Here is a 26,676-nt window from a genome sequence, read left to right as displayed (position 1 = left end):
ACATCCTCAAGTTCCACAGTGGGCTGTCATCCATGTTTTTCCTGATGTTTCATATGTTCAGTATTAAACTAGAGTGTGGTAAATTTGCTTGAATCATCTCTGTTTCTATTTGATGGAGTTTCTTAGTGCAGTGCTTTGACATATTCTGCACTATGATTTTATGTTTCAAATAGTCTGAGATAGATTGTTGCCCTAATTTTTGAAGCTATAGTAATCTATTATGAAATGCTAGTACTGGCGCCTCTCTCATGAGTTCATTTTTCACTCTTTACTCTGCAGGCTTATACTCATCAGCAGAGGTGATGAATATTTTTAATCATAAGTCACAGAGGAAATTAAGTGTATTTGTGTATGCGTGTGTGTGTGTACAGTATTTGTGTATCAGGATTTGGCCCTGGGTTTGTGCATGTGTCTGTCCTTGTTTCATGAAATGGTTTGAATATCAATGTTAGACCCGGTGAGGTAGAAGTGTTGCTCTCGTGCACTGTACAATATTAGAACCATTACATTTGAACACAAAATGTGGCAGGATCTCATTTTCTTGGCGCTAATCTCCAAAGGAAAGGTCATCATTTCAGTGTTACTTTACAGCCCTTTCGCTGTCTTTTTTGGTCCACCCTATTATAGCTTTTATATCTGCTGCGCATGGTCCATTTGCTTGGCATGACAGAGCAGAAATAAAACCTTCAAACACAGAAGGAGAGAGCAACGACTTTAGCTTTCATCTCTGAGCTGCATTATTAAACGTCCCCATCCACATGAGTCTTACATCACCCAATCACAGCTGTCTCTTCCTCTACTTCCCCCTCTCCCCGTTCCCTTGTCTCCCTCCATTAGGCAAACCTGAAGAAGTTTATGGAGTATGTGCAGCAGAGGAACATTGAAAAGGTCTCAAGGTTCCTGGAGAAAGGCCTGGACCCCAACTTCCATGATCCAGATACGGGAGGTGAGGAAGTCAATATATATACTACAACTGCAATTCCAAATAAATTGGGATGCTTCGTAAAACATAAATAAACACTTTGTTGGTACAGATCATTTGAAAGTGACTCATTCTGTTTTTATTGGTGTTTTTTGCGCAGCATCCCAACTTTTTGGAATCAGGCTCCTAACTGTCTTTTTTCCACCTTGATTTGTCTTTTCTCTTGCACTCTCCCTCTTTCTGTCTTCACCACAAAATGAGCATGTATGGATTTTCTGAAATAAGCCTTCTGCATGGGCAAAGCTGGATTACCGTCTTTACTAATCTCCTCACGTTTATGCAAATGTTTGTCCAGCCATAAAGGAGATTTCCCTGTTGGGTGACCTGTGGTCTGACAGAGGAGCTGTGAAGCGAGGGGAACATGAGAATAACTTGGTTTAACACCAACAGGAAGCAGCCACTTAGGCTGACTGGAGGGTGACAGTCACGACAGCAGAAGAAGCCATCCAAATCCAGAGTCACTGAAAATTCTGATAACTGTTCTGTGCAATTTTGTTATCAAATATTGACAGCTTCGATTGTTGGAATGCTCATTTTTCTAAAAAGAAAGCAGAATATTGTCACTAGAAATATGCTGATTTTTGATATTGTATGCTTGTTCATCCTTGGATTTTACAGAATGTCCTCTAACACTGGCAGCACAGCTGGAGGGATGTGCAGAGCTCATCAAGGTGCTGAAGAGTGGGGGGGCGCATCTGGACTTCAGAACAAAAGATGGCATTACTGCCCTACACAAGGCTGTGCGCAGCAAGAACCATACAGCGCTTATAGTGAGTATAACACATACACACATGCTCGCACACTCACAAACATACCAGAAAGCTCACTCATCTCTTTTATGTCCTTTGCCACACCAATTGCCTGCCTGCAAACTTTCCCTCTGGGAAACAAGAGTTTGCAGGCAGGCGATCTCTGGCACCAGGTGTTCGAGCAATTACTAAATATGTGAGGCTTAACGTGCCCTCTTTGAATGGGCTGGCGTATTTGCTGAATGGCCTTGCATGTGTCTGGTTTGAGGAGGCTTGTAACCTAAATGAAAGGGTTTACATGAGTCATAAAATTGATTTCCTGTTGAGCCAGACCTGTTGAAATTGGAAGTGGCTATTCGCACTCAGTCTTTGTCATTGTCCACATATTCAATGTCACTGGGCCTTGTTATATACATAAGCTGTTGCTGATGTTGGTATAATAAGTCTGTGAAAGGTCACACTGTAGATGGACTCTTCTTATAACATCTAGAATTTACAAATATTTTATACATGTTCTGCAGTACAAGAATGCTCATTTAGTGCTGCTGCAAAGCTGCGCCTGGGTTGATCAGTACTGGTCTCGTTGACATTTACATTGCATGGTGATGATAGATGCAACACAGACTGGGGACTGTTTGAAGTAATCTGAGCATTTTTCCCCCCTTACCTTATTCTTTTCCCATAGACCTTGTTGGACTTGGGTGCATCACCTGACTATAAAGACAGTAGGGGGCTGACTCCTCTCTACCACAGCTCGATGGTTGGAGGAGACCCCTACTGCTGTGAGCTGCTGCTGCATGATCACGCACAGGTCGGCTGCGTGGATGAGAACGGCTGGCAGGAGATACACCAGGTAATGCACACTGACGCACACACACGCAGATAGGACAGTGAAAGGTGTGTGCAGACTACAAATGCAGGTGCGGGGTAAGAGGTCTTGTCTTGTTTGCAGAGTTTCATTGAATTGATTTTTGTGTTTTCCTCGGTTTGAGAATTTCTTCTGTGGTGGTCGAACCCCCTGGGGGGGGGGGGGGGGGGGTAATGTGCTGGTGGGAAGCTCCAGCTTGGGAAGAATTTTTTTTCCCATGATTCTAAAGGATTGAACGTTCACCATTTTTGCACACTTTTCAGTCTAATCTGCACTTTCAACTGCATTTCTAAATGTATTTAGAAACCTCATTCTACTGTTGCTGCCACTGTATCTAAGCCAGTGCCTGGCAGTCCAAGCAGTGGTGTCTGTCTGTGTTAATTGTAGAAATAGGTTCTTGATTTACGTGCAAACACAACATATTGTGTGCATTTTACACACACACACACACACACACACCACCTCAAGGCATGCCCTGCTCTGTAAACATAATGGAGGCTAGTGCCTACATGCTGTTTTTGTTTGAGTCAGGTCTTTTCTGCTTTATATCTCAGTGGTGACAGGAAGACACTGGAGGTCTGATGTGAACAGAGGAAATGTGTAATGGCAACATTTTTCTGTAACGAGAGTATGGAAATCAAGCTGATCCTAATGTTAAACAAACACTCAATACGGCATCATCGATATGTTTATCATATGAGATGAAACTGCGCTGTTTTCATTTTATCTACTTCATCTCTTGCCGCTGTAAATATAATAACTTTTTTGCAGTCGATAGCAGGAAAAACAATGTCAGTCAATATTTGCCCGTCTCCTGCACCAGCCTTTCATTACTCACATGTTCCTACCAACTTCATCTTTCATCTGTTTCTCACTCTTTGATATTTATGCTACGCTATCAGCCTGGTGGAGTTCACCTTTAGGTCTGGCTGTTATCGTTATTGTGAAGTAATTATGAGCAAGATGAAAAGTTTTTTTTTTCCTAGAATAAGATGAAATCAGCTTTGTAGTGTTGGATAAGGCATAAAATGAACCAAAAGTTTAAATCTGACAGTCCTTGGTGATTAGGGAATGATTTGTGGCATTCACCAATTTTCTCAAAGGTACAAACAAAATTCAGGAGTGTATGTGTGACCTTTCACTGTGTGGACACAGTCAGGGGTTTTAAATGGAAAGAGTGGCAGCTTAGTGCTGAATCAGATCGTGTTTTTTTCCTTTATAAATTTAAGACTCTGTCGGTCATTTTCTCCACATTTTATTTCTTTCCCCTCCTTCCTCTCACGTCCCTCCCTTTTTCTGTGTCCTTTCCAGCATTAGTATTCCAGTGGTATATATTGTGTTCAATAGGATACACTGCTCAAGGTTTGATAACCAACAACAATCCCAGCATCATTTGTGTGCTGTGTCACTGCTGTCACACACTCTTAGCGAGACAGAACACAGGAGGGAGAAAACAATTGCTGGGGAGAGTTGGTGTGCTCCTTTGTCAATGACACAGGACAAAACCGTGGAGTGGGAGGGGACAAAGAGAGGACATAGATCGAGATCGGATGAAAATTTTATTGCTCACGGAAACAAAGACGCTGAAAAAATCATTTGTCTTGTCAGAATGATTTTAACTCCACGGATTCACAATTAGCCTCAGGTGATACAAACAAGCTTTTCTTTTGCTTTTAGAGACTGTCAACAAGATGAGCGAGGAGAATTAGCTCAAGGAAAAACACAAGGAAAGGATTCAATTGTTTCAATGTTTCTGAGGTTTTTCGAAGCGTGTTTGAATATTCAAGCTATTCCACCAGAAACATTGCTCCATCTGTAGTTTGTGGCAAGGGGAAGAGGTAGGTTGCATTGGAAAAACTGGCTGGGTTTGGCCAAACAAGCAGAGACAGACAGACAGGGGCTGCAGAGACAGACAGACAGGGGCTGCAGAGACAGACAGACAGGGGCTGCAGAGACAGTCGGGTTGCAGACAAACTCTTGATTGTTTCTCTAACATCATTTTTTTCCCCTTGATTGTGATTGGTCAGCTCACAAAACCACATTGTGCTGTTGACTCTGTCTCTGATTAACATCCAGCATGAGACCTTTGTCACACTTAAAATATGTTGTGCTGATCATGTACATTGTGACTGTTCCCTTTTGACTTTGTGAGTCAATAAGGGTTGATTTTGTAAAAAGAATAAATAACTGAATCTGTCCTTCCAGGCATGCCGCTACGGCCACGTGCAGCACCTGGAACACCTGCTGTTCTACGGAGCTGACATGAGCGCCCAGAATGCATCTGGAAACACCGCCCTGCATGTGTGTGCTCTCTACAACCAGGTACCAGATATTAAACATTTGTATTATGGCTTGTGTGCTGAAGTGAACCGAGTGGCCGTTACTGCATGAACTTAAACACACTGTATTCTTTCTGCATGTACACCTCGTGGAGCCAAATATACTTGCAGTGAATGTTCACAGACATTGTCACTGAAGTTGATCTGAAGAATCATCTGGTATCAACATTCTGTTTGGCTATGGGCCTGCTGGGGTTGATGTGTCCGTATATGAGAATTGTAGCATTTATGTTTGGTCATTATGTGGTATTATGGTGCAGCGTCCTCCAGGAGCTGAGGTAGCAGTCCGTGTGCTGCAGCACTGAACCTGGTGGGGCTTCATTGTTGTCCTGAAGGACACTTATGAGACATGTTGCTGTATAGGGTCTTCTGATTTGCAGGATAGCATTCATGTCATTATTTGCCTCTGTGAGTGTGTGTTTGCACGTGCAAGCACACTTGTGTATACTTGAGTGGCATCCTGAAGCAGAGGTATCCATTATCTGGCTATTATCCCTGCTGTATTTGTTGCCTGTTGTAATAATGGACTGAACGAGGAGATTTGAAGACAAGTGTGCTTATGGCACCGAAATGGCTGAAGATCAGGGATATTTCTCCCATGTGGGGTGCCATCACTGCGCATTAATGCACTTAGTCCGCAGCAGACAGTTTTTTAGTTGTAGTTTATTCGCTTTGATGCTTTGTATGTAAGATCAGACTGACACCTCAGAGATCAGTGTCAGACTGGAAGTGTGTGCAGTTTCGCAAGGTAATTATAAGCTTATTAACTGCTCAAATGGACCAGAGATCAGCTTGGATTCTACAGTGACAGCCTTAAGATTTCATTCATGAGTCCAGTACACAAAGAGGATCGTACCTTGGTCTGTATTTCCACTCATTCTCTGTCTTAAAGGATAAGGTTTGCGTTGTTTTGTGTTTTTGTTTTGTCAGCAAATCCTATGAGAAGACGTCAGTCTTTAAAAAGCGCACATATATACACACGCACATATGTTGGGGACTGATCTCAGCTGCACATTATCACACAGTTTGTGCTCTAGTGAGTATTTACGGAAGCAGAACCATGTTGTTTGGCTCTGATGCAAGATACCCATGTCACCCAGGGCAACGTTTATGTGTTTTTGATAGACTTAGATAACAATAAATGTCTATAGCACAGAGGAAAATACCATATAGGGATATACAGGTGATACTTGTTTTAGTGATAAGTTTGTGTTAATTTTTGTCATAAGAAAAATGTAGAAGATTCACAGTCTTAAAGTGATTTTCTGTCATCTCTACGATCGGCTCTGAGAGAACTCGTTCGTGCATACCTGTCAACCTTTGCAGTCAGTAAATTTCCACAGCCTGGAAATACAAAAGAAACACATAGTGTGTTTATTCTAAAATATGAATGAATGCGTTCTATATCAGGAGCGGTACAAGAGGACATTGGGAGATGAGGGCAGTGAAAACCATCATGCCCTTGGGAAAACGATGAGTGGTGTTAGATACAGTGTGCCCATGTGCCCCGTTGTCCTGTTCTGTTAGAGGCTGCTTGAAGAGAAACATGTAACTGGCTGCTCTGGAAGAGGCTTTTCTGCTGCTTCATTGGGAAATGGAGAGTAGTGCTCAGTTCATGAACATTAAATGAGCACTTTACTCCGCTCTCTCACTCACTCGCTCACTCTCCTTTGCATACAAACAAGTGAAAAATGTGTGCATGCATGCATGTGTGCGTGTGCGCGTTATAATTGTAACTGTGTACTGCTCAGCTTATTCCAGTCATGAGGAATGACAACCTGCTTCAACTGGACTGGAACACCATCGTCTCAGGAGGGAGGGAGGGAGGGAGGGGGGGGGAGAGAGAGAGGGAGAGAGAGAGAGCATGGGGTTGGAAGCAAAGCATCAAAAGTTGATATGCGCTGTTCATAGCATATCCACGTGACTGAAGTCATTACACGTTCCACTTCTTAGTGGAAGAAGGGTGTGTGTGTGTGTGTGTGTGTGTGTGTGTGTGTGTGTGTCAGAGGGCGTATAATCAAAGATAGAATGGATGAATTGTTTAATTTACCGTTACTTCTAAGCATACAGTCTGGTAATGGACATTGCCCCAGCTCCTGTGTGCTCCAACTGCGAAGGATGCCTGTTAATCCTGACATTGGAGCCTGAGTACCACGTCGAGCTGATTGATCCCAGAAAGAGTTTCTCTTAGCGGGGTTCCGGCAAGCTCGAGACAGGCCCGGCTCAGGTGATTATGCGCCATTACAAAAAGAAATGGGCTGGTAGAATTGACCGCGAACCTAGTAGTCCAGTGGAAAAGATCAATATATCTATATGGAGAGAGAAAAGAGAGTGCGTCAGAAGGAGGGACAGATAGATGAAGGTGGGAGGGAATGGATGAATGACAAGATCATAATCAGCAGCAGAATTAGTTGATCAATGGTCTGAAAGTCCTGTTCCTATGGGAGTCTGGCTGGACATGAACATTTACTTACTGGGCTTTTAGCTTAGCAGGTGTGATCAGCAATAGGAAATAAAGGCATGGCAGGGGTCTTTTACCTGGCAGACAGATCCATGGGAGATGGTTGGAGAAGTGATTGAGAAAGGACACAGTAAGTAATGGCAAGTGGGGACAACACTGATGAGTAAAATGAAAGAGAGGTGGCACAAGACACACGCACAGAACTGCCCAAACCAGTCAGATCAATGACATCTTGGGAGAACTTTATAATAAGCTGTAGAGAGAACGTATCAATTTCATGCTACACTGTTTGTATTATGCTGTTGTATAGAAAATGAGGAAGAATTCAGCTCTTATTTAAATTGTCTGGGTCTTAAATCATGCATGCTGTATGTGAGCTCTGCATTCAGTGGATGATGCCAAACCGCTCCTCCAATTCTAATGAGAGAAGGAATCCTCAAATGTGTAAACATGGCGGTAAGACATACCATCTGTCACACTCTTTACACATGACTGACCTCCGTCATTACTTTAAAGTACTTGACTTAGCTCACTGTGTATTCCTATGAAGCTAATGTAATCACATCTAGCTAACCATGGTTAGGACTACGGGAACGGTTGTCTTAATGAATTCCTATAGGAAGCCTTGGAGAGTAGAGCAAGACAGATGGCCCAAACTGTAATTGGCCTCCGTGTGTGTGTGTGTGTGTGTGTGTGTGTGTGTGTGTGTGTGTGTGTGTGTGTGTGTGTGTGTGTGAGAGTATACTATGCATCTGTGCAAAATAGTGTAGAATGTCTCTAAAAGGCACAAATTCAAGAATTCAGCTGTTGAGGTTCTCGAAATTTTGTTAATTGGGTTATTTGAGAAGGTAACACGTGTGAACATCAACACCAGACACAGATGTAATAAAACAAGGTTAATATCTTGTAACATGCATGTAAATAGAGAGGTGTGCCAGATGGGCACTCTGTGTAACCACTGGTTCCCAAAGTGTGTTCCACAGCAGCCTGCGGTGCCTCGAGGACGTGTTCCCACTCGGCTAACGGCTTAATGGACATGTTTTGGCAGCTTGTGGAAGACAGATATCAATTATTTTCTGATTGTTCATTCACTGTGGTCATGTGATGTGTTTCTCCCATCCCTGGTACACATGAACACAAGACAGGAAACCGCCTGTTGGTGGAGACCTGTAGGTTGCGCTGTCTCTCCCCACATCAACATCACATGTCCCATCAAAATCTTTTTGAGTTTGTTTCGTTCTTTGTCCTTTATTACCTTAAATATAAACTCATTTTAACTTTGAAAACACTGAAGGAAATACATTTAACATATTAGTGTATTTCATTGGGTTCAGTTTTTATTTTAAGTGAAATATCAGTAAATTTGCAGAGCTTTTATTCTGAGTGACTGAGAATAGGCCTGTATTATTTAAGTTAATGTGATGTAATAAAATAAAATTATTATTTGAGCAAAAAAAAAAAAAAAAAATCCTTTGAATGAGGGTCTGTGAACTTCTGCCTTCCACTGTGACAGACGTTCAACCCTGACGACACTAAATGTGTCACTGTAGAACCAGACACTGATATGGCATTTACCACCCACTCTTCTTTTTATCTTTTTTTTCTCTCCGAGCACGATCCATGGCTAAAAGAAAGGTTATGAAACTCTTCAGACGAGCCTTGTTTTCTTATGACTGTGTGCTAAAATAGCAGGATAGACTGTAATGCTTGGAATTCTCTAAGATGACCTGCAAATATACATGAGTGAGGTCAGTCAGCTGTTGTGTTCTGTTGTGTATCAGCTATTGTCATTTCCTTTAAACGTGTCTCCACCTTCTCTACAGTCCTTTAATACTTCTGTCTAATGTATTCTCCGTGATGCCTTCCTTCCAAACAACCTTAATCAACAGATCTCTCCTTTGATTTTACACATGCACTCACAGATCTGTCTGAATAAAACTTACATGTCATCCACATACTATACATGTTACATAGTTAGCTCCTCACATTTTGTTTCGATTGCTTTGGAAAAGGGGATTATTGTGAGTGCGTCTGTGTGCATGCAAGCATGCGCACATGCATGTGGTTATTATTGCTCAATGTATGAGTGGTTAGCAGTTAGCTAAGCTAACAGTTAACTTGCTTTCATAAGTGAAATTGTATCATACACATAATATACTCAACTTAAATCTAACCAAGTAGGTTTATTACCTTAAACTGTGACCATTGTGCAACATTAACCACATGTGAGAAAGACTTTCTGGCAGGCATTTCATATACAGGTGCTAAGGCTACTTTCTGCATCTTTTGAGACACCAAGAGGTGTGACAAGAACATCAGTGTCTTGGGAATGAGATCAGGTTGCCATTATACAGCCTGCTCAGTTCAGGGTGACAGTGTAACAACTAACACCTTGAATTCAGTGCAAGAATCAAACATTGTTAAAGTTAAAAATGTACTTTAGCTTCAATCAATGTATTTTACCAGAAGAGAGCGCCCCAGTGCGTCAGTGCTTGTCTCATGCAGACAGTCCACCTGGTATAATACAGTCGTAGCTCTTCAGATATATTCTACTTGATTAGTAAAGTCACATCAGTATTATTATTAACTGAACTACATGTTCAATTAATCTATACATGCATGCCTCTGAATGTGTGACTCAGTGCTGACACGAGTCACCAGAGTCATTATGCTCCTGGTAAGCTAGTCCTGTTATTTCTGCTCTGTGTTAAATTACATATCGACCCTCAGCCAGCCGGTACATAGACACATAACCACGTCTGTCAATCTAGAATTGGGCTGTTTTTTGCCAGAGGGGCCTGTGCTCATTTACACACACACACACACACACACACACACAAAATATGGCAATAATCTGACACACAAGAGAGAGAATGTATGGGTGTAGCAAGTAACCCAGCTTGTAAGGCCGTTTTGTAGTTAACCAAGAGTCTCTCAGTTCTCGTTTGGGGGATTTTCACCCATTCTTTCCTTGCAAAAGGCTTCTAATTCTGTGAGATTCTTGGACCATCTTTCATGCACTGCTCTTTTGAGGTGTATCATCTCATTTCACAGGGCACTGTGAGGGCCATGGCAAAACCTTCAGTTTGTGCCTCTTGAGGTAGTCCATTATGGATTTTGAGTTGTGTTTAGGATCATTATCCTGTTGTGGAAGCCACCCTCTTTTCATCTGCAGCTTTTTTACAGACTGTGTGATGCCTGATTGCAGAATTTTTATTTAATTGACTCCATTCTTCCCTCTACCAGGGAAATGTTCCCTGTGCCACAGGCTGCAACACCACCCCAAAGCATGATCGATCCACCCCTGTGTTTGGTAGTTGGAGAGGTTCTCTTTTCATGAAATTCTGCATCCTTTTTCTCCAAATATACCTTCCCTCACTGTGGCCAAAAAGTTCAATTTAACTTCATCAGTCCACAGGACTTGTTTCCAAAATGCGTCAGGCTTGTTCAGATGTTCCTTTGCAAACTTCTGATGCTGGATTTTGTGGTGAGGACAGAGGAAAGGTTTTCTTCTGATGACTCCTCCATGAAAGTCATATTTGTGCAGGTGTCGCTGCACCGTAGAGCAGTGCACCACCAAATCTTCCTGAAGGTCTTTTACAGTTAAACAGGGGGTTTGAGTTGCCTTTCTAGCAATCCTACGAGCGGTTCTCTTGGAAGGTTTTCTTGTTATTCCAGACCTCAACTTGATTTCCACTTTTCTTAATTAAATCACAAAGTAAGGAAACAGCTCCCTGAAAACACTTTGCTGTCTTCTTATAGCCTTCTTCTGCTTCGTGGGCATCAGTTATTTTAGTTTTCAGAGTGCTAGGCAGCTGCTTAGAGGAGCCTATGCCTTCTGACTGTTGACACAGTCTCATTGTGGGGACTCACCTTACTTGTGGGGGCAAAATGCAAGTCCCCATAATGTGAATCATTAAATTTTAAGGTGAAAACTGGGGTTAAGGTTAGGTTAAGGTTAGGGTCAGGCAAGTAGTGGTTATGGTTAGGGTAGGTCTCTTGGAAATGAATGTAAGTCTATGTAATGTCCCCAAAAGTGATGAAAATCTAACGTGTGTGTGTGTTTCAGAGTTTCATACATGTTGGTTGTTAAGAGCTTATATTGCTGTGTGTGTGTTTTTGTTCTCATTTTTTCACAGCACTGTACAGCTGCTGCTCTATAAATTTACAGGTCACTGTGCTTTGGGTGAAATGTTTGCAGAATGATATTCTATACAGTGAATACTACAATGCCTGGTGTTTCTGATGTTCCTGTAGATTAAAAGTTCATGTTGCCTCTCTAAGCCACAATCTTCCTTGTGGCTCATGTATATACATCCTGTGCTATTTCCACCTGGACTAATCTTGTAATCAGTATACCTGGTCTCAGATCAGCTGTGCAGCACAGAGATGTTCAACGTCTTGTTCTCTGCACGTGGCTTAAGGAGCATATGTGTGCATGTGAGTGCTCCTGCATGGAAAAGAGAGAGAGAGACTGACTGTAATAATATCATGTGTGGGAAGTAGTGTAAAAACAAATATTTAATGAATTTCTCGATTGTAATTATTGCTGTGTAAACATAGCCGGCAATCACTTCTGTTACAACACAGCTGTTAAAAAAGGAAACAGGTCCATGTTTGAATAAGGATAGCCTTTCATTACCACCCCAATATTCCTCCCAAACCTACACAGTTCTTTGTTTGGTAGGTTGTGGAGACACCCGCATGCACAGGTTTTCTCTTGTTCATTCTCCACTGCCACCAGAGCTGCCTTTGTTCTTCTTAAACAGTCCTCATACTTGCAGGCTTGTGTCTTTTGGAGTTTATCAAAGAGGTTGCTTGTAATGCTGCAGGCAACAACTGTCGCACTGCACAGCCCGATAATGACTCTATTTCTCTTGATATTCGGCTTTTTAAAACCGTGTCCAAATTGTATAAAGTTTTGTTTTGCTAACAATTTTCTAGTCTAGTCTTGCCTCTGTGGCAGTGTGTTGTCCATTTCCTGACCTTCACCTTCTTTTTAGTGTTCACGCATCAATTTGTTTAGCAAAATACGTAAATGTCTGCAGATTTTTAGGGTGCAAGGCCCAAAGGTGCAGAACACTGTTGTCTGTTATTATAATTTTTTTGCCACAATGGCTGAAATTGCTGAGAGCTTGAATAAGCTAGAAACATTCTGTTGATATTCGGCCCCATAACTGGAAAATAATGCGCAAGTGCCTCCCAAGACATAGTACACATGGTCAGACGGTGGCACTGTAATTAAGGCCCAAAAATGAGGTTTTGGAAAGGCCAGACCTTAAGTCCAAGTGACTTAAAATTTGGAAATACAAGTCCAGCTCAATGTGCTCTACAAAAAAAGCCATGATGGATTTTCTGCCATTTTGAATTTTTTGAAAAACAGTAATATGAATAGAACATGTTGGATCTTTATTGCATCAATGCCTTATTATGCATTCAGCAGCTGTATTCCACATCTTTTTGTTGTTGTTGGCCTGGCAGTGATATTGACATTAATAGCTGCTGTAAAGTGAGTTGCGTGAGTTGATTTGATGCTTTAGGTGCGCTTTATCTGATGTGACATTTGAAATCCTGTCTAGAATTATAGCCAAAATCCATGTCGCTGCACATGACTTATACTTTGTATACCACCCACCTCTAACAGAGGGCCAATTTGAAACTTGAAAATGGCACCCACAGGAGCTGCATACATCTGTGTGTGTGTGTGTGTGTGTGTGTGTGTGTGTGTGTGTGTGTGTGAGATGACATTTAAGAGCTAAATACATACATCTCTCTGTTCATTCAGGATAGCTGTGCAAGAGTTCTCCTTTTCCGGGGGGCCAATAAAGAGATAAAGAACTACAACAGCCAGACTGCTTTTCAGGTATGTGTGCTGTCCAAGAACCGCTGCATGTTACTGTGTATATTATCATATTTACGCAGAGCTGAATGGATTGAATGACTTGCCTTATCCAGCCAGATGCAGCTACATTGAATGTGTCGATTGCTGTTAAAAACTTAAGCAGCATAAGAGCCCACCCCCCACCCCTCCGAATTCCAGTCTTCCTGATTGATGAAGTCTGTATGAAATTGGCACTGTCACAGATTTCTGGTGCAGATCAAAATGAATTTGTTTGCACACAAGGCAGGCTGGTCCACACAGTGGCCAGAACACTGCCACTCGTATAGGTTTTACACATCTGCCACAAGCGTGGACTGAATGTCTGAAACATTTATTAGGAAAGTGAGTTAGGGGAAAACGGATGTATTTCTATTCATTTATTTCTATTTTTATATATAATCATATTTTGCTGTTCTCCACTTATCATCACTCATGCCTTTGCTCTTTTCCTTCCCCTGCCCTCCTGTCTTCTCCCCACCTCCAGGTGGCTATTATTGCAGGAAACTTTGATCTGGCTGAAATCATAAAGGTCCACAAAGCATCAGATGTTGGTAAGTTGACAGCAGTGGTAGAATATCACCAGGCTTCCTCAGTGTTTGATAGATTTAATATAGTGTCAGTGAGACATCAGGTTGAAGAATGGTTGAACGTGGATGGTGGAGAAGCTCAAGGAAAGTGATTATGGGTTCTCTACAGAAGTGTGGAGAAATGAGGGGAAGGAGATGGAAATGTAAGGGACAGAAGCTTTCAGGGGTTTGTTGGATCCCTGCTGAGTCCAGCAGTTCCTCTTGTGACATGAACATACAGGAAAACTCTGCCATCTAGTGTGGACAGAATGTAATACCCACTTTCTACATTGTGACATAATGTCATTCAGTGTAATAGGTATTTAAAATAAGGTATTATGTGTAATGTTTGCAATTAATGGTTCATTCATTCTAAATGATAGTTTTGCCACTCTGCCATGACACAATAGATTCACTTCACCCAGCCAATCTGCTGCTTGTGTGATCCTAAACACACACTGTTAATTATTGTGACAAGCTTAAGTTTTTCATGATGAGAACATTTAATTCACAGCTGCAACCCTGACTCCAAAAAGTCTGGGCCCCTGTGTAAAAGGTAAATTAAATCAGAATGCACTCATTTGCAAGCAAACTGTCTTTACTGACAACAGTTTTACTAAGTGTTCCTGAGCCCATGCACTAATATCCTTTGTACAATCATGTGTTCACAAAGTGGTGAACCTCGCCCCGTCCTTGCTTGTGAATGATGAGGATGCTCCTTTCATACCCAATCACCTGTTTCCAATGAGCCTGTTTACCTGTGGAATGTTCCAAACAGGTGTTTTTGGAGCATTCCACATCTTTCCCAGTCTTTAGCTGCTCCTGTCCCAACTTGTTTGAAACATGTTGCTGCATCAAATTCAGAATAAGCATATATTTACAAAAATCAGTGAAGTTGATGAGATAAAGCATTGAATATACCGTCTTTTTAGTGTTTTCAATCGAGTATATGTCAAGAAGGATTAGCAAATTATTGCATTCTGTTTTATTTATGTTTTACACAGCATCCCAACTTTTTGGGAATTGGTGTTGTACAATAAATATTCAGGGATCAGTGTTAAAATATGATAACTGATTAGACGACCATGGTTCAGTGATCTCTGCTTTGCTCCACTTCCATCACTTCCAGATCCATTGTATCATTTGATCCCTGTGTAAAAGATTGAGTATAGTTTATCGCTTCAGAAATACATTGCAAAGTAAATTGAGATTAATGTCACTTAGTAACAAGCTTTAAACAAATTTGAGTGACCTTGGAATGTGTGGCGCTGCGATTGTTTCCCCATCAAAGCATTCTGTTTATTCTGCTTGCTGTAGTAGCTTCATATGATATGTTGATGCTGTTATCAAGTAATCCAGGCCTGAATGTGTCTCTCCCTCCTCACAGTGCCTTTCAGGGAGACCCCCTCCTACACCAACCGTCGACGTGCGATGCCTGGCCCCCTGCCCTCGCCACGTTCCTTGCTCCGCTCTGCGAGTGACAACAACCTGAACGGGGACCATGATCACATCCAAAGTCAGGCCACCAGAGAAATTCGTGGCCGTCAGGGTCACTCCCCTGTTCCCTCACTGCGCAGTCTGCCAGCTCTTGGGCAGCAGCACAGCAGCCTTGGAGAGGTAAGATGGAGCTAGTGAGGCTGTGTGGGTACGTTTGAACTTTTAATGCACATTTTAGCATGAAATTGAGAGAAGGGAGTAGTGAAAAGGATTTCGGTCCACATGTTAGACAAAGACGATTGCAATTTTAACACTTTATAGCATATGATGCTCATTTACATGTGTATATGATACTTGTTGACATGGGCAGATGATACTGGTCTTTTCTTCTGCCCTCAGAGCCGTCACGGAGAGATCCCTGACAGCAGTCTCCAGAGTACAGGCAGCTCCAGGTCTTCCCATTCGCGCTCGCCATCGCTACATCACATGCATGAAGAGGACAAGCCTGTCCCCAGAAGGTCCCACAGCCATGGCTACCCTCACGGTCATGGCCATCGTGGAAGACTCAGGTCTGTAAGATTTGTTTTGACCTCAGCTCAACCTCATGTGTTATTTCTAGTGATTGCTCAACTAAACGAGTTTTTAGAGAGCTTTGTAAACAAGCAAATCTCTTCCTTCCTGCTAATTCATGTCTCACACTTGCCAGTCTTGGCAGCTATTCACTTTAAATACATCATCTCTGATTGGCCTTGCGATTATGCGCCTACTTTGATATTTAAACCACATTCCAAAAAGCAGAAAGCCCCAGGTGATGTGTCTGAATCACTTGTTAGTCACCAGGCAGCATTCTGCATCTTATTCCATCTGCTACTGCCTGCTACTGGTAATAAACATGACACAGCATCAATCAGTGCAAAATCTTGTTCATTTATTCATCCGTCAATCCCAGGCACATACCAAAGTCTTTTTCCTGACGAAACTGCACCAGAAACCCAACCAGAAAAGTCATCTCTTTAAAGGCTAAACTGGGAAATGAATCAATATGTTGATGAACTAGTATCAGATTTATAGTCGCTGATAGAAAAGCTGATCAGTATGAGGTCCGTTATAATTGCATTCGGTGTAGCTGCTGTGTGGCCCTTGCTCCTGTCAGGATATGAGGGCAATGCTCAGTGGAGTGGTGTGTCTGACATAGACTACAGCCCTGTTTATGTAGCGTGCTGAGCTGAAATGCAGCTTCTGTCCTGCTGGGAGGACAGGGGGCAAATAACATACTTGAAATCTGTGTGTGTGTTTGTCTCTGTGTTCGTATGCGTGAAATTTGTATGTATAGCTATTTGCACATGACTATGGCCGTGGGAGCACGCACAGTTCAGAGACAGACAGATGGAAAGCAGCTAATAATGATCACCGTGGGGACCAATTGAATGCTGCCAAGCTGTGAAAGTGTGTGTCAGTTTGTGTGTGAGAGAGATACTGAGAGACAGAGGATACATTCTGAAATTAGAGCTATGAGTAATGTCATTGGACAGGCCACTCAGCTCAAAACAGCTTGTCACTCGATTGATACATAAATCCACGGACGGTGTTGTGCTGCTGGCGTGCTGGAACACATCTCCTCCCTTGTATGCTGAACCATTAGACAAACTGCACAGTAAACTAGGGCTCTGATCACATCTCGGAGCGATAGATTTAAGTGGTTTACTGACACTTGGTTTGTTGAGCTTTTTATGATGATCATATGTCAGAGCAAGATCACCTTCCTACATCACACACACCAAATGTGATTCCTGGGTGCCACACACTGTGTGTATGTGTGTGTTTCTGTGTGAAACAGTCCGATGTCTGACAGGGGAATTGCATTACAGACAGCGTTCCGGCCGTACTCCCCTCTCTCTCCAATATTCTGCTGTCACTTTACTCCATCCATCAAAGGCTCTCTCTCTCTATCTCTCATTCTGTCATTCATACGCACACAGAAACATGCACAGACGGTGCCATTAATCTATGGTTTGCAGTCAGAGTCAACATCTTTATTAAATCTTGTAACATGCACACATCACAAAGCATATGAACTAAACCTCTGATGGACTAAATTGTGTCGCTGTTGTTTTCACAATCTTAAATTGAATTGTATGAAGACAGTTTAGTTCATTAGTACATTAACACTGGAGTGTTTATCCACCTTCCTCGATCAAATGTTGTGTCCCATAGACTGCCGTCTTGGCAGTGCCTGACTCCGCCAAACTCCTGGCTAATGGGCAAAGAGTTTGAGCGTGGGTGGAGTTGAGGTCAGCCGAATGAAGCCTGATTGCTGAAACCAAGCAGCTAGCTGTCACTCAAAGCGGCCATGCCCATAATTATACCTAACTATAAGCCTTAGTATGATTTAGGATTTCTGTTGTCATGTTAGGCATTTTAATATGGGAGTCTATGGGCATTGACTTGCTTTGGGAGCCAGCCTCAAGTGGCCATTTTAGAGGTTGCCGCTTGGTACAACCCACTTCAAAAAACCTGAACTATCCCTTTAATTGTATCTTCCTCGGCTATGTCTGGCACCAGTGACATTAACTTTCACAGACACAGAAACACATTTCTTGCACCGTCACTGTGCTTATTTTTGAACAAAGTTGATTAGCCAGACTGTGAAGAAAGAAAAAAAAGAAGTGAAAAGGAAAGCAGGATAGCAGTTTAGTATGTCTGCTGTGTCCTGGCCTAAATGACCTTCTGTACACAGGGAGTTGAGACCTTGTTCTTCAGTGTGCATTACCCCTACACCAAGTATTAAAGTGAGGTGAATGTATAAAAAGCCCAAAACGAGCAGCTGGTCTCCATGGCCAGAACCTGCACCCAAGTGAGACTGATGCTGTCCTTGAATATTTTTTCCTCAAATATTTCTCCCTCCCTCTCTCTGTTTCTCTCTCTGACCTTCTGTTTATGCCCATGGTAACTCTAGAGGCATTATGGATACCAGGGGAGTGTGAAATTAGCTTGGCCGGTCAACAGCCCGCCCAACGGCAGACTCCAGCAAGTTCCTGTGGAACTCGCCATCACTTCCTCCTCTTGGCACGTGTGCAATGCTGCCAGGGTTCAATAGCTTGGCCAGGCTTCAGCAGAAAGTTTAGATGGAAACAATAGAGAGGATACAGATAGATCAGGTCAGAGTGGCTTATTAAGACTAGATTGCGAAAGGAAAAGTGGCAAAGCCTGAGAAGACATTAAATGTGGGTATAACAGTCATTCCAGCTGATGCAGTTGACAGTCTAATAAGACATGGCACTGGGTGATGGTATGATAACAGAAGTTTATTTAGAACAAAGCAAATTTGCTTGTGTCATACGAGGTTAATTGGCTACTTACCATGATGTGCTGTCAATACCAAGGGATAATTAATCATCAAGAAGACACTGTCTTGACAGTGTCAGTGTCAGAAATTGTGTTATTGAGCTGTGCACCTCAGGACCTAGTCATCAGTCTTGGTTTGGCAGAAAAGCTCTCAAGCTGTCAGATAGACAGAAATTAAGTTACTCGGCACAAGATCCCAACTTGTATCTTTTCCATTTCCAATGTGTCGCCCTTGTTTCAGTGTTCCTACAACGGCAGTCAGCACAGAGCTCACATGTCCAGCCAACGTCCTTTGCAATTGTCATGTTGAAATGCATTTTTCTCGGAGTTAAGTTTATTAAAGCACTGTCAGCACAGGATCTGTTAAATCCCCACTGAGACCATTGTTTCAACATGTTTCAATGTCAGGATAAGCACTTGCTACCCTTTATCTGAGAAACGTGGGAGGCGATTTGGACACAGGGGACCAAATCTTCATTCCAAATGAAGATTCAGTCACACAACATCACCTGAAACATGTCATGATTGTTGTGGTTGCTGGCGGTGTCAATGAGCAGGAAACTGTGTCATTACCTGCTGATGTGCTGTGTCGTGATCCCCTCATGTGTTGTATAATGGCAATAAGCCCAACATGGAGATGTCCTGTTCCCTTCACCTTTTAATTCTTTGTTTGGTGCTGTTTTCCTCACCTCTTTTTCACCCCATACCCCTCCCTCTCACTTGCATTAGTCACACCAGTGGCTGTTGGTGTGTAGATTAACCATGGCATCTTAACACAGCCAAAGGGCTGAGGTACGCAGTGAAGAAAGGAGGACAGGAATGGGAAAGCAGCAGAGGAGGAGTTGAAGAGTTGAGCTTCTTCTGTTTCACATATGGAAAATCTATATGAAAGGAGTACACAGTATTATTGGTCTGTGCTCATCATAATTCTTATCAGAGGGTGATGCTGATAGGCTAACAGTAAACCATGTGGCTTTTTAGTCACTGTCTTTATTTAAAACATTGATACTGTCTGTACTGGCCTGGCCACACGCAATAAATCAACAGTATAGTCATGTCATGATGTATTGAGCCCTTATTAAGTGTTAATGAGGATTGGAATGAATCAAATGATGTGAACATGGTTTACAAACAGCCTACTTTAAATATGGTGACTGCCGGTAATTTCAGGCACAGAACTGTAACATGCTCGCAGCTCAGGTACCTCAACCACTCTTCAGTATCTTCTGCCAATCATTCTGGTCTGGTTCATGGTAGCAGTGGGATAACCATGAAAGCCTTGATGTCCTTCTTGCTAGTCACATCCTGGAGCTCTTCCTCGGGGACTCTGAGGCGTTCCCATGCCCCACTGGATATGTAATCCCTTCAGCATGTTCTGTGTCTGCCCTGGGGTCTCCTTCGGTGTGATGTGCCCGTGAGGTTTTACTCCAAGATCCCTCTGCATATCTAAGCTCTTCACCTTGTCCCTGAGGGTGAGCCCAGAGAGCCTGTGAAGGAAACTTATTTTGCCTTCTTCTTTCCATGATCTCCGTCTTTCTGTCAATTCCCACCGCTCAAGTGTTGGAATGTAGATCAGCTGAGAACCTTGCCTTCAGGCTCCGCTCCCTCCTCACCATGACAGTCCAGGACAACACCACATCACTGCAGGTGTTGCATCAATACACCTGTCAGTCTCAGATTCTGTCTTACCGTTGCCTGTGAATGAGACCACAATATTTAAATTCCTTCATTTCCGTTGGGAGTGAATTGCTTGTGACTCTCGAGCAGTATTCATGAACTGGGTGGCTCAAAGCAAGGACGTCCACAACACATCTGGACTTTGTCAGAAGCCTTCTTCAAGTCCTGTGGCTGTGGAAACCTAAATAAACACATATTATGGAACTAATTTTACTGTTACTCACCTCACATGTGAAGTTCTAATAGTTTTAGAAATATCACATACAATATTCAGACATACCATATATAGTGGTTGCAGATTTCTATATCATACAAGAGTGGACTATTGACCATGGTAGATGTCTGTACTCTTGAAGTGGCCTTCTAGTTTGTCATGTAATTTTGTAATACAGTAAATCAGGACAAATGTACACACAGAAAAGTCTGGAGTCAATATGTTAGTGTAGGTGAACAGCATACTGAAAAACATGCCAAAGCATACAGATGTTGTCAGTATGACCTAAGCACTTTGTTTATCCGCTCCTCCTCCTCTTTCTGAAATTGAGGTGGAGTTTAGGGTTATGTGTTGATCACACCAATTAACCCTTTTTTTCTAATTTCGCTAAATGATAAAGTCTCTGCGAAGCATAAGCTGTCCGTGTATAAACAGATTTGCTATTCACTTCCTTAATATGTTCTGCCCCCTGAGCAGAGTCCACATTCTGCTTCCACCTTGATATCCATAAACACTCCCACATCGGGCAAGAAAGAATGAGAGCATATATTCATTCAAGTGCAGCAAAGCAAGGACAGACTGATGATCATTAGGATGCAAAGTGCGATGCTGATTATGACTGTGTTTATAATGTGCTCATCTCACCTTCGAGAGCTGGGCTATTTGAGGAAAAAGCCATTTACCTGAGAAGGCAAGGCAGCCATGTGAGAAAATGCTACACTGAAGCTGCTTAGTTTGATAGCATCTGTGTAAATGGCATTTAATGACATTTTCAGTTGCATCTTCAGAGTTATGTAAGCAGTTGATAGATTTTGACTTCCAAACTGAGGCAGCCAGAGTCATTATCGAGCTGCTCAAATGTTAACCTGTCTTTAGTGGTCTCATTGATCCTAATCAAGCATCTGATAGCTGCCATGCCAAAATTATTGGCTTTAAGACTTCTGATAAGGGCCACTTATCTGGAATAATCTCAAGTTTTGTCCAGTCTGGAAAAAACACTGATGAAGAGGTGAAGAGGTGAAAAGGTGAAAAGCACATACCAAATAAGATGCAAGTGTTTGCTCTTGATTATACATAAAATGCACTTCAAAACCTCATTCACATTACTTGTTCTTCTTTGCATTCTGCAGCTCACAGTATTAAAAAACATGTTTCAGAAATACAGTTAATAGCCAGAATACCAGTTTTCAAAAGGTTGGAACCCCCACATACAGCACACTATTTAGGATAAAACGTATGTTTGCTTCATATTTTATCTGATATCCCTTCAATTGCATTAATATAAACCTACTGGGAGTCAAGGCCATGTGGTCTGTGTAAGCTGAATTACTACATCCTCGTTCAGTGGCTGTAGTGCACTGTTTTTCTTTCAGTGAGATCACTTGAATGTGTAGGATGAAAATATAGAGAGAAAACATTTTAGTTTAGACAATAATCCATGAATTTAAGGCAAATGAGTAATTACAAATCGAGTGTTACAGAGATCCATTTCACATTATTGACTTATCAGTGCGTTTGTTGGTTATATTTTCTTTCCTTTTATTGACAGTTGCCATCGTTACAGAGGCTGGGCTGGTGTCCTAGGAAACCATGGAGCTTTTGTAATAGACTGCATTAGAACTGTGTATATATATTGTGTGTATGTGTGTACTTGTGTGTGCGTGTAATGGATCACACACCTCTTTCTGGTAGAAGCCACTTATAATGAGGCACAGTGAAAGAGAAGAAGATACAACGAAACAAATGAGCAGGAAAGGAAAAAAAGGACCACAAGCAGCACAAGTTTGCATATGACAATAGTTCATCATGTCGTCATGCAAGTGAATGGCAAAACAGCAGGCGTTACGGGAAAAAAAGAATAAACATCAAGCTCAGATAGATCAAGATCTAGATCTAGGTAGAATACTATTTCATATCTAGTGTCCAACAGTAACGCATGAACAATGAAACAAAAGAGGCATCAAACCTTTTCAAAATTACACACACGTACAACATATGAAGGCAAGAACACTAAGTATTCGTCATGTCCCTCTTGAGTGCAGTTCTTTGAAGCTTCCTGTCACTGTAACAACAAGGAAAGAAAGAAAGAAATCTAACATATTAACAAGTGTAGACTCAAAGTGGCTGTCACCATCTTGGTTTTTTGGAACCAGAGGTGACCGTATTTGGATGGCAGGTTGGAGCTGGGGAGGAGACACAAGTTTACATACCACCTGACTTCTTTGTGCAACCAGTGGAGTCGCCCCCTGCTGGCCTTTATGTAGAATGTAGGATTAAGGCACTTCCTCATTGGCTTCACTTTTCAGGCCCAGATGCTCTGTCCACTATTGATACAGTCTATGAACATGACCGACTCATGGGTGGATCACAAGACATGTCTGCAATGGTAATGTAGACTATACAGAGTTACAGAACATGCAGAAGTTGTTTTCAAGTGGAAATGCTGAAATCTTACATTTTTAATGTACAGTGAGCAGAAATCAAATCGTAGAAATGTAATACATTTGATGAAAGATATGTAGCACGTCAAATTTTAGAGTTATGGATGTTTTTAATTTCTGATACCTGAGCTCTTCAAATGCGTTTTCACCGAAAATCTTGAAATGCGGCAATCAATTTTAGCCTCATCCCATGAAAGACTAATAGGTCATTAAAGACATGAGGAGAGCAGGAACCATCTACCCCCTCCCTTCTGTTTGACACATAGATAACATGTCAACCCAACCATCATCCGCTCAGCTGCAGGGAGCATCTGGGGTCAAGCTGTGTATGTGTGAGTGGAGGAGGCAGATTTGAGTAATTGAAATAGGTATCTTTAAAAGGATCTAATTTTTGGCTGTTTGTGTCACTTTGACATAGCGTCATATCCCTGCTTCCCCCGCCCTCCCTCCTCTCCGCTGTGTGTGCTGCTGATGTTCAGTGTCGGGGCTCAGACATTAACATGCGGCAGCCATCCAGGCCCCTCAGTCCCTGCGGTAATTGGAAAGCCGTCAGCAAGCCGTTGTTTCGACGGAGAAGGGGACAGAGAAAGAGAGGCTGTGTGAGATGGGGAGAGCAAGAAAAGCAATAGAGAGTTGGCCTGAGAAAGAGACAAACAAGGCTTGAAATGAGGAAAGAGGTAGACAGAGGGATGGAGAGAAGAAGGGGAAAGGACAGAGGAGGCTGGAATCAGGTGTATGAAAGAATGAAGGCTATGAAGTGACTGATAGAACATGCCAGGGGAGGAATGGCAAGTGACTGAAAGAGGTTGAAAGGTGGATAGACAGGCATGAAGGGGATTAGAGGTTTCTAGTGTTTCAAGGAAATGTTGCAGAGAATAGCATCAAAGTCCCAGTCCAGGACATAATCAGGTTACAGTGAATGAACAGTGAATTTGTTTGTAATACATGCAAACGCTCTCTCAGATCAGGTGGATGTGAACATCGAATTTTCCTGTTGATTGTCGTTATGTTATAAGTGATATTTGTGGCATGTGCTTTTGATGTGTCTCAAAATATGCTCGAGAGAAACGCTCTGACAACACAAGCAGCAGAATGATGCTGATGATGAATGAAGACTAGGCGGAGCTCTGCCGCTGCTGTATTAGAATTCACCGCCAGAGAGAGAGAGAGAAGGAAGGAGAGAGAGAGGGAAGATGCAATGCGAAGAAATGTTAAGGAGAGGCATAAGAGGGTGAAATGGAAGCAAGAGAATGAGAGAAAGAAGGAGGGGATTCAAGGCAAAGAGACAGAGGGAGGAGCGACAATTAAACCAAATGGGCTGGAGCTTTTTGCCCCCCGCCCCACTGCACACAAGCACACACACACACACACACACACACACACACACACACACACACACACACACACACACACACACATGCACATGCTCTCACAGCCTGCCTCAGGGAGCCATGGCGCATGCACGCTCGCAGGCAGACAGGCAGGAGGAGATCAATCGTGCTGTGGGACTAGCGTGTGTATATGAGTGTCAGCGATGTGTTAGCAACATGCTGGTAGTGGCGTATGCCATGCTAGCGGAGGTGCAATCTTAGCAGGAGTGGAGGGGGCTGTCTGTGTATGTGCCTGTGCGCACGGCTAGAATGCACACAGAGGGCTTGTGGTGTGTGAGTGTGAGCGAGCCGTCAAAGGGGAGGGTAGCCACGGAGCGCAGCAGCAGCAGCAGCAGCAGCAGTAGCAGCAGCAGCATTGCCAGAGTGTGTGTGAGTGTGTGTGAGCGAGCGTGTGCGTGTGAGGGGTGGAGGGGAGAGGAGAGGCAGACACGGCAGGACTCCCGGGAGAAGAAGCGGGAGTCGGGGAGCAGACCCAGCCTCTCTCCTCCACAGCAGGAGAACCAGGACCCAAGGACGAGGCAGGATCCGTAGCCCAGCCTGGAGCAGCTGAGACTGGTGACACACGGGGGATCTCTGTCCCTCTCTGGAGGGGAGGGGGGGGTGGGGGGGCTTCTGCTGGAACCCTAACTCAGGATGTGTTTGACTAAAGGGGGCTTCCAGACAGATCTTACAGACCCACACAGAGGAGGAAACAGTGCTGTCCCTCTTACCGTTAAACATTTCGGCTTCTATCTCGGTTAGGATGCGGGGGAGAAGGGAGAGATAGAGGGAGAGGGTAAGAGGGAGCAAGAAGGATATTGTCTGTGCTATTAAGGAAGAGAGGGAATAAGAAGAGGAGGAGGGGGAGAGAGTGCTTGGGGAGGAGTGTACTCTCCTCTCATGACTCTCCCATGGACCACTGACTGTTGACTGTTGAGCGGCAGGCGCTGGGACTTGTTTATGAATCCCTCCCCTGCCCCCGTAACAACCGGGGGTGTCACCAGGTTGCTGTCCCGCTGACGACCATGTCGGTGACCACGGGCTTCAGTTACCAGCTCCCTGGAATCACCACAGTAACATATGTGTTTGTTTACAGCCCTGGCTCAGTGCAGCGAGACCCAAGCCCCCCTCATCACACCCCTCCAGCGCTGACAGGCCCCCGCGGGCCCAAACGTAAACTCTACAGTGCTGTCCCAGGACGTACCTTCATCGTGGTCAAGCCCTACACGCCTCAGGGGGAGGGAGAGATCCAGCTGAACCGTGGAGAGAGAGTCAAAGGTAGGCTGTCTACTATTATTTGTGTCACTACAAGTTTTATTCCCTCACTTGACCTTCTACAGTGATCACTACTCCTTGACCCTGCTCCTGTTAATATCCTGTATTTCATAGCACGTCAGCAGCTCTCTGTCACCTCTGCTGATGTTTAGGATGTCCTGTAAAGTTCATGGCTCCATGTGGCTTTCATGAGTGTCAGAGCTGGGATTGTTGCAGAATAAGAAAACGTTGATATGCTCTTATACTTGTCAGATACAAAGCGCACCATTACTTCACTATGTTTTTGGCTGCAAAGCAGTTATGTAATCTCTCAACCTGGAAGTCATTTCAGTGTCGTTCGAGCTTGACATTGTGAAGTATCATTTCATTCACTTTGTAAATGTGCTGTTTTCTGCTTTACACAGAGGTGCCGTGGCTTCGCTTTTATGTGTTTGTGTGTGTGCTTTTGTCTCCATCCATGCTTCACTCAAGACTATGACTGTAATGACGTAGAAGGTAAACTCCATAATATTCTTCTCACCCTGCATCTCTCCTGTCCACTTCAGTGTGTCAACCCTACACCTACAGTGTAGCACTTCCTGGTCCTGTTTGAATCGAACTTGAGATGTGTGCACAATCTCACTGTAAATCTGTGATCACTTCAAGGAGAGGGCATGCAAATTCAAACAGGTCCCGTGTGCTTTTGGTTGTTGGTATGCATACACAAGCTGTGTCCTTCCTCCTCTCTGAGAGTGCTTCCCCCTGAACATACAACTGCTTTTCTTCCTCCTCTTATCACCTGTCCACAGACACCCAGCTCCACATTGACCCCACACCCTACATCCTGCCACTTCACATATATCACCGTGGATCAAACCCACATTAGCTTAATGGAACCAGTTCCCTCATGTCCTCAGAAAGGCTGGAGAGAGAGTGGCTGCACTCATGCTGAGACCTCTCATGTTCCTTTCAGATCTACGGAGGCACAGGAAGTACAGATTAAGGGTCAATTTGGAATTTCGATTTGGATTTTGTGCAGAAAAACACAACAAACACACACACACTCATGGACAAACTCTTATCTCTCTCTTT

At 43.2% G+C, this 26,676-nt stretch overlaps 1 protein-coding gene across 7 annotated transcripts in view; it reads left to right on the top strand.

Moving 5' to 3' along the window:
• Positions 1–26,676, top strand: part of shank3a (SH3 and multiple ankyrin repeat domains 3a) — a 140,236-nt gene that overhangs the window by 55,570 nt on the left and 57,990 nt on the right. For 6 of the 7 annotated variants that reach the window (XR_013077283.1, XM_076733438.1, XM_076733440.1 and 3 more), the window contains 9 exons: positions 838–946; positions 1,601–1,752; positions 2,417–2,584; positions 4,805–4,921; positions 13,185–13,262; positions 13,765–13,831; positions 15,234–15,463; positions 15,683–15,852; positions 25,427–25,608. Coding sequence is in view for 6 of the 7 variants with exons in the window: in XM_076733438.1 (XP_076589553.1) it covers positions 838–946; positions 1,601–1,752; positions 2,417–2,584; positions 4,805–4,921; positions 13,185–13,262; positions 13,765–13,831; positions 15,234–15,463; positions 15,683–15,852; positions 25,427–25,608 (1,273 nt within the window). In the remaining variant the exon portion in view is untranslated. The remainder of the gene's footprint in view (positions 1–837; positions 947–1,600; positions 1,753–2,416; positions 2,585–4,804; positions 4,922–13,184; positions 13,263–13,764; positions 13,832–15,233; positions 15,464–15,682; positions 15,853–25,426; positions 25,609–26,676) is intronic. The other variant, XM_076733439.1, reaches the window with a different exon arrangement.

Source organism: Chaetodon auriga, chromosome 6, assembly GCF_051107435.1.
Source record: "Chaetodon auriga isolate fChaAug3 chromosome 6, fChaAug3.hap1, whole genome shotgun sequence".
Taxonomy (NCBI): domain Eukaryota; kingdom Metazoa; phylum Chordata; class Actinopteri; order Chaetodontiformes; family Chaetodontidae; genus Chaetodon; species Chaetodon auriga.
This window is presented reverse-complemented; position numbering and strand designations above follow the sequence as displayed.